The sequence below is a fragment of the Netta rufina genome, assembly GCF_964035555.1.
Source record: "Netta rufina genome assembly, chromosome: 16".
NCBI classification, from domain to species: Eukaryota; Metazoa; Chordata; class Aves; order Anseriformes; family Anatidae; genus Netta; species Netta rufina.
The window spans coordinates 6,780,186-6,788,646 of NC_140140.1; the positions used below are offsets into that span (position 1 = coordinate 6,780,186).

General features: G+C 49.4%; 1 protein-coding gene across 1 annotated transcript; it reads right to left on the reverse strand.

Moving 5' to 3' along the window:
• Positions 1–1,832: 1,832 nt before the first annotated feature.
• SYS1 (SYS1 golgi trafficking protein) lies at positions 1,833–4,488 on the reverse strand. The gene is made up of 3 exons (XM_084296594.1): positions 4,325–4,488; positions 3,980–4,047; positions 1,833–3,317 (listed from the first exon to the last, which is right to left on the reverse strand). The coding sequence occupies exons 1-3, from the start codon at positions 4,484–4,486 to the stop codon at positions 3,077–3,079; spliced, it is 471 nt and encodes a 156-aa protein (XP_084152720.1). The 5' UTR covers positions 4,487–4,488; the 3' UTR covers positions 1,833–3,076.
• Positions 4,489–8,461: the final 3,973 nt, after the last annotated feature.

Consider the following 8,461-nt stretch of genomic DNA (forward strand, 5'->3'; position numbering starts at 1 on the left):
GCATCGGGGGAAAGCTGAGGTGGTGAGTATTGTGTGCAGCCAAGGCTGGAGTCTTTTGAATCCAGAAACTGCACCTTATTCATCTTTAGGGTAGGTGTTAAATGCCTTTAGGGAAACAAATAAGCCCGTCAGAATTACCCTTCCTTAACTTCTCTTTGATTTTGGCATCTTCTCTTAAAATTTTGTACTTTTAAATGGCTTTGGAGGGGGAAAAATGTAGAAGTTGCAGCAGAGATCTCCAAGAACCCAGAGAGCTTTTTGCAAACCTTGGGTGCAGATAGCTAGCTGATACTACCACTGTCTCTAAGAAGAGCAGGTGTTGGGGAAAATCTTCCCTGAAAGCAAAATCAACTCCATTGCGCACACACAAAAAAAAATCATTAAGAAACAAAGACCATCTGCCACCATTCAGGTATGGAGCAGCAGAATTTTTTAAAGCCGAAGGTGCTGTGGAGACCTGACAATGCACACAAGTGATAATTAGGTTTCACAATATGGGAGTGACTAATTTCAGAGGTTTTCTCCTTAATTAGTACATAATTTTTTGCAGAACTTCCCCTATGATTAGGACAGCTATGGTGTATTTCCTTTATAAAAATAAAAAGCACTGTACAGATTGTTCCCTCAAAGGGAGCCTGCTTAAAGCAAGCACCTCTAACCCTGCAGCATGCTTCATGCTCGTGCAGCGTGCTTGGATGTCCCACGGCCTTGGTGTTGGACCCAGGTTTGTCAAGTCATCTTGTGTCCTTGCTCTGCCCAAGTGTCCCCAGACACAAAGCTGCACTGAAACTTTGGATCCCCCTGCAAGGATGTCTGTGAAGAGCAGTTGAAGTATATCTTATGCACACAGAAAGTAAGGAGGTAAGTGTTCCTTGGTCCAGAGTCTTCATCCCTGTTCCTCCAGGGGAACAAAGCTAGCACCTCTTTAACGCGATCTCACAGCAACCCTGGGATCTGCTGTCTGTTCTCCTTTAAGGAATGGGACTAGTGTGACTTCTCTCCTTCATGTATGCTCACTTATATTCACTCACCCAGTCCTCTGCTCCACAGTCACCTGGAGATCATTCCTAAGGAGCACTGGGATTTGGTGTGGTATTCAGCCTTGAATTCAACCTGCAAACCTTCCCTGCACAGGGCTGGGACGTTCCTTCTCAATACTAACAACAAAAAGCAGGAGAGGACAAAATGACCCTGAAAGAGTCTGAAAATACAACTGATGGTAGCGAGCCAGTGTTTGGCAGCCCCAAGGCAGAACATGCTCTGTGCTGTGTGCCGTGACCGTTCGCATGGATCTCGTTTCTGAAGGAGATACTGGCACCTACTGGAAGACCAAGCACCAGTTTGTTCATGTCTGGGCTGAATGGGACTGGAAGGAAGGCAAGGATCCTCATACGGGAGAACCCAGCAGGTTTTAAGAAGGGATAAAGTGTCTTGCTGGGCTCACGGCAGAGTTAGAGGGGAAGTAATAGGAAACTACCTCAGGGGGGCCCTCCAGAAAGTTTTGGCTCCTGTACAGAAAAACTTCTGTAAACTTTTTCCTCTGAAAAACTGCTGCTATACTCATGATGGGACTAAAACTGGGCTTAAAGGGGGTTTGGTTAGCAACAGGGGGACTAAGACTGAGCTTAAATGGGGTTTAGTTAGCAATAGGTACTGGTGAAATCGCAGACTACAAAAAGTTCTGTCTAAACACATGCAGCCATCAATCCTTCCTTCTCTGCTGCAACCCCCCAAAATAGTTAAAATGTCAGAATTTTACCCTGCCTGAATCCATAGTATCTGGATAGAGCACAAATAGAAACAGTTTCTCACCAGTAATAAAAGTCAAAAGAGCAACTTCGAAGAGAGTTTATCAACCTCAAATCATCCCATCAACTCTCAACAAACTAAATTAGCAAATAATTTACACAAATTGGCATTTACAAACATGGACATACAAAGGAAAGTTACTGCAGCAAGAAGCTGCACAGGAGAACAATCTTTCTTTAGGACTTGCTTTGCCCTCTTTGGGATCTCACAAGCAAAACAGCCCTTAGCAGGCAGCACACAAGATGCGGGTCTGCCCTTTGGCTGTGAGGTTTTTGTTTGTGGTAGCCCAACAGGTGAGATTTTTGGAAGCATCTCTAACTGACCGTGCATCCTAACACTTTGAGAACCAAGTAGAGGTTTCTTACCTGAATACATGGTACCTCAACCAGACTGCCTAAGCTGCTAGATTTTTGAGGCCTGACAGAAAGACCCAGGCAACCAGGAAGGGTAGTGTGGCTATAGAAACTTCTGCAGATTTCCCCCAAAACAGCCCCAGCTCAGGACTACGCATGTGGAGGCCCTGGGCTGCTGACACGCTTTCTGAAGCAAGCATTATTATGCTGCCTGATTTGCCCAGATACTTCTGTTGCCACAATACAGACGTTCATGGTATTTCTTGAAGTGCTTAGCTTCCCAGTAACACGCTCGCAGCAACATAATACCTTTATTATTACAAAAGATTTCTTCAGCAAACTGCTGTCTGACATCTCTATGTATTAAACATGGAAACAGCAAACAAACCCATCTAAGATTATAGGTTATTTAGGGTCTCAGCTGGTGATTCACATTAAGTACAATTATGTTCTCTTTCCCCCATCCATTCACTTCTTTCCAAGGAAAGCACATGCGAATTACAACCTGGTAGCAGCAGCTCCTGGCCCCGCTCTCACTGTGCCAGCTCCTGCAAGATGAGCTCACCACTGTAATACCCATACAGGGACCTCTCACATTTGCTTAATTCCAGGTGCTCCTCACGCACGAAGATTTGCTACTTGCTTTTTAACAGTCTCATGAACGAAGAGCTTAAGAGCACACTTGCCATACAGTCATTAATGCTTTGTGTTAATAAAATAAACATCTGCTCCTCCCTGTTGTCTGATGATGACAGAGGAGATGCTCACACTCACGCAGTCACCAAGATCTTAAAAAAAAAAAAAAAAAAAGTCTAAACAGACCTGCTGTGCTTCTTCAGTGATGACTTTCAGGCATTAGATGTACTTGTGCTGGAAACAATGATGCAATGCGGCACGTTGTTGCCAGAGCAAGTTTATACGTTGGATTTGGGAGCAGAATTCAGTGGGATTTCTCTGAGTTCTATCCTCATGCAGAGGTACTCCCCAATTGCAGCCATGAGCGCTGTGCACACAATGTGCACCAGCCACCACGTCAGAGTTGAGGGAAAGTGCGAGTTATAAATCCAGCAGCCCAGAAGATGGAAGAAGTGAACTGTGACCGTGAAATCCAGGCACTGCTTTCCTCTTCGGATGAAGTACAGCAACCCCAGAGCACTGCAAAGTAAAGACAGATGAATAAACATCATGCTGCACTGTGCCCGTGGAAAAGGGGATATGGCAAGATCTAGTAGGAATTGTTGGTGCTAGTTATCAAGATGGTTTAGGACTTCTTAACTGTTTTAAGGATAGGTTGTTCTTCACATTGCTCACGGATGCTATAGCAAGATTTAAATGGCTTACAGCATTTTAATTATATGACAGCAGGCAAATGAGCTTTTAGTTTAAAGATTCCTGCCTGGCTCTCTGTGCTATCTCCCCCAGTAATCTCTGCCTAGTGGCAGGCACAAAGTACAGTACAGCTTACAGATCAGTGTTTGCTGAGACTCATTAATTTTAACGTTCAGTAAAATCTCTCATGGGAGGCAAGACTCATTTTTGGACTGGGAAACTGAGGCAGTAAAGTGAGATGACTTATTGGGGATCAGGATAAGTCACCTTCAGAGCCAGCAGCTCCCAGCTGGCCTCCTCTCCAGACCAGAGGCACGGGGAATAACCTGACCTCAAGGGATGTGCACTGGGCTTCCAGGAGGTGTGAGAGCGGCGGTGGTCACGCTGAATTCTCACAGAGTTCAATGTTATAAAGGAGTAAGCACAAGACACCGGGACCGCTGGCGTAACAGGAGCGCTACGCCTGTCCCAGCGACTCGCTGACTTACCAGGTGAGTGCGTTGAGGATGAAAGCCATCATGGAGAGCCTCCCGGGTGGGGTTGAGAAGCCTAAAATCTGCACAGCATCGTTAGTAAGAGACCACAGTGCCCATCGCTGCCAGCCTCACCCCACGGGCACTGCCCTGCGCCCGCTACACCCCATACGAGGGGCCGGGGCTGCAGCAGCCCTGCCGGGGGTACCCCACAGGGACCCGATGCCTCCCACAGCCCCGGCGGCTCCGGATCCCCTCGGGGGGCTCCCACGAAGCACCCCCGGGACCGGGACCCCCGCACGGAGCTCGGTGTCCCCCGAGGAGGTGGGGGGGGACGGGACGGGGCAGCCCCTTCCTCACCTCGTCGCTGAAGACCTGGTGCAGGGAGGGCCGGGTGCTGCCCAGGGCGCCGAGGAGGGCGAGCCAGAGGCCGAGCGAGCTGTAGTAGGCGGCCTGCAGCAGCACCATCTGCGCCACGATCAGCGCCGGGTCCCACACGTAGCTGCGGAACTGCGCCGCCATCTCACGGCGGATGGGGCCGCGGGGCGGCGGCCGGCAGCGCCCCGCAGCGGGCGGGAGGACCCGGGGTGGGGGCTCAGGGGGGGGCTGCTCCTTGCCCGGCCTTCATGGGGTCTGCTACGCCTCGTGGGGTCTGCTCGAGGGGCTCTGAGGCACGGGAGGAGCTGCCCAGCAGCGAGCGTTGCCGTCTCTTTCCCCCAGCCCGCTGCCCGCCCGTCCCTATGTCAGCATGTGGCCCTGGAGCAGTAGATGCGTGCGCTGGCAACACCTTTGTGTCTCAAGGCTGCTCGTGTAGGCTTGTTTTTTGGGAGGGTTTCCACCCTTAATCGGTGTTTTCTTCTTTGTATGCCTCACACAAGGAGTCCCTCCTGCTCTGCTGTGCCCGCTCTGTCACCCGCTTCTGGCTGCCAAAGCTCATTTTGGGGGTCTGAAGGGCGCTGCCCTGCCCACATGGCTCCTGGCGTGAGAGCCATCGCTGCCCGCACGCCCTTGTCCCCAAGGCTTCGGGACAGCAGAGCCGTCCAGGGGTAAGATTTCGGTGGAGAAAGGCGAGAGGCAGCTGCAGAGCTCCCGGTGGCTGCAAACGCGAGGAGGAGGCTGAAGGAGGAAGGCAGCTTCATGGGAGGCGGTGGGCGAGCATCAGTCATGGGCGTGGAATATTTCTGGCTATGGGAACTCAGATTACGATCTCTGGTATTCTCTTGTGACGTTTTTTCCACTTCCCAGTAAGGGAAGTTCCACACGCTGCTTTGCCGCGTGTTTCTCCTTGTTCTGTGGATGTCGCTGTGCCGATGCACGTTTGACATGCTTCCCTCCCTGTTCCCGGACCTGTTGCTCCTAGGAAGGATTGTGCAAGGCTGCACGCCATGGACGTGGGCTGTGACTGCTGAGTTTTCACAGGGGCCTTCAGAGAATTTGTCTCTGCTGAAACGTGCCAACCTTAGTGAGTGTAAAAGTGAACACGGGAAAATCCCAGGCCTTATCAAAGCTGCCTGCTGGCAGCACATTGCTGAGCATGAATTGTGAGACTCAACACATCCTCTGGTACTTCTTGGTAGAAATTGGTTTCCTTTCCTGAAGTCTGCTGCGCTGGCCTCTCTGAGATGTGCAAGCCGTCACATAGATACTAACTTTCACTTCCCTGGTTCCTTTTTAAGCTTTTTAGAACTAAATTTCCTTTGCCAGCAAAAATTCTGGTTGTTTAGTCAGAGCTGACTAAAACTTCATGCTTGTGTAATAGAAGTCCTGGCAGGGCTGTTGGTGTAATTGCTGGGTATCTTTCCACAGCCTCAGTCATCAGCAAAAATATTTCAGCTTTATACGATAGCCCCTGGGAGCACACGATACGAGATAGTGTTTTGGGAGGTACCTGCTTGAATTCCTTCCAGATTTGAGTGTCCTCCCTGCTTGGTTGCTGCCCCATAATTGAAGCTGTCAGTGTGGCAGCAGGCACGTCAGACCCGTGCGTTCAGATTTCCTCCTGCCCTGCAGCGGGAACAGTCCCACGGCACAAAGCTCTGTGCTCTGTCCTGGGGGTCAGCTGCAGCCCATCTCACAAGATCCTGGATGACACGCTACGAGGTTGTGTTTGCTCATCTCCCGAGTCCAGCTCTTCCTCCTCCCCAAGCTGCCCCTGCTTACAGGGCCATGTCCTCTGCCTGGAAGAGGAGATCTCACCAAGGGGAGCCTCGCTTCATGCCTCTTCTCTGCGGGAAGGGTTAAAGTGGACGTGGAAAGGAAAAGTTTTGGGGAAATAAGTGCGTTTTCAATTTTCATTTTCTTCTTCTTAGATGAAACGAAAGTCATACACAGCTGTGGAGGAAAGATGTGTTAAGGGGGAAAGGGATGTCGAAGCACAGACGTTATGCTTTCTAGCTTACCACAGCACATGTTGCTTGTCTGGCTTCTGATTAGGATGCCCTTTGCTAACCAGCTGACTGTTTTCTGCGTGACACCTGCGTGTCACGGAGAGCAGCAGGTGGAAGAAGAAATGGCGATATGCCCAGGACACAGCAGATGCCCTGAGAGTGTACCCAGATCACATGTAACTTCTCTATCGGGGGGATGGAATAAGAATGCCCTATTTAGCCAGGGATTCTTTCCATAAGAAACGGCTGTGTAGGACAGTATTGTTTTGCCTCCTCAGGAATCATTTCCTAAAACAGGAAGTTATTTGTTTAGATCATCTACATTTTACTAACTGACGGACAAAGGGCAGTGCTGCTATCTGAACTGATCCTTGTTGGGGTTCATTTACCCCTTGGAAGGTCAGATGTTTTTAAAACTCTACCTAAGGTTTCTCAGTGCTTGAGAAAATATCTTTTTCCTGCCCAATGCAGTAGCATTTGTGATCTAGAATTGTCTAAGATGGCTCAGCATATGGCCTCAGGATTATCTAGACATTTCTTCATATGCCATATAAAAATGCAATTCCCCTCTCTCCAAATGCAGTCAGACACTGCATTCTACTTCCAGAGTGTTTGTGTCATGTATTGGGAACTGGCAGGCATTTATGTTTATTTTCAATGTAAGAGTTAGTTAACTGCTCACTGAGGAACACGGGGTTAGGAACAATCGTGGCCCGCCTACGTTATTTCTCTGCCAACTAATTTTAAATGGAGAAGGGAACTGATACACCTTGAATGTGAGCATTCACTGACTGGAACAAATATGAGACTTGGCGTGTGTGGTTTTTTATTTCTTTTTTTTTTTTTTCTTTTTTTTTCTTTTTTCCTTCTGCTTCCCTCACTTTTAGTGAGGCTTCAGGAGAGTACAGTTCAGCTGAGCATTTTTCTATCAGGGTCCATTTGTCCTGTCACTCTCGGTGAATGTCATATACCCACGATTTTTCTGCATTGTTCCAGAGAGAGGAGAACGGCAGTGTTTTAAGAAGAGACATATGAAGGGCAAAATGAAGCAGGCTACTTTATGCCATGGTTTTAAAGAACCGTGTTACAATTTTTGTGGCTGCGTTTCCTCTCATATGATTGTTTTTGAGACACTGCAAGTTGTGTGTGTGTGGTAGGGAGGTGGAACTACAGGATGAACTTTGAAAAATGTCGTCGGTAGAGTTATATCAATTTGTTCTCGAGGTTGGAAAATACATGTTTAATTTTCTCTTCTGTTTTCCAGAAGCCCAAGATTTCTTTCAGGTTATTTGCAGGACTGTGCACACAGATGTGGCTGTGACAGACGATGGCGTGGTCCCAGGGCCAGGGAGGCAGTCTGGCTCCTGTCCACTCTGTCAGAGCAGGAACACTCACCGTGATCAGAACTTCCCTAAGAGGGAAAATGAGGTCCGGTGCCACGCAGAGGGATTTTGTAGTGGACGGATGTGAGTTGAGGGGTATAAAAGCCCGGAGGTGTATTGTGCTTGTTGCAAGAGGAAGTTAACAGGAAAGTCAGCACGGTTTGTAGCCACAATACAGGCAGCCGTCTTCGAAAGCACTTTTGTGGTTGCTGCTTTACCTGGAAAGAGGTGTAGAGGGATCACAGCGCACAAACGTGGGCCTCATGCAGAGGGTTAGGGAGGAGCACACTGCTTCTGTCCACCTCATGCTGCTGAGGCTGTCCCTGCCTGACAGGGGCCAGCCTTTGCACGTTCACCCCATCCCATCTGCTCTTGTTCCTTCCTGCCTGCTGCTGCCCACCTCGGTGGGGTGTCCAGAGCTGGAGACTGATGAGAGCTGGGCTGCCCTGCCGCGCCAGAAGTGCCTCTTTGATCAGCTACCCTGCGTGATGAAACGAGGGCAATAAGGAAGGGGAGTGATCCAGCCCACAGCGCAGAGCCCTCCCTGACGTCCTCAACGGCCTTGGATGCTGAGGTGAACCAGAGGTTTACTGATAAATCGCTGTCCTGAGCACAGGGGGGCAGTTACTACAGGAAACTCCATCCCAGCCTCCAGGCCGGTTCCTACCCCCACCTGGCTGTGTGCCGTCTTCAGATTTTATGTTTGCAAGCTCAGAGCAGCGCCCCTT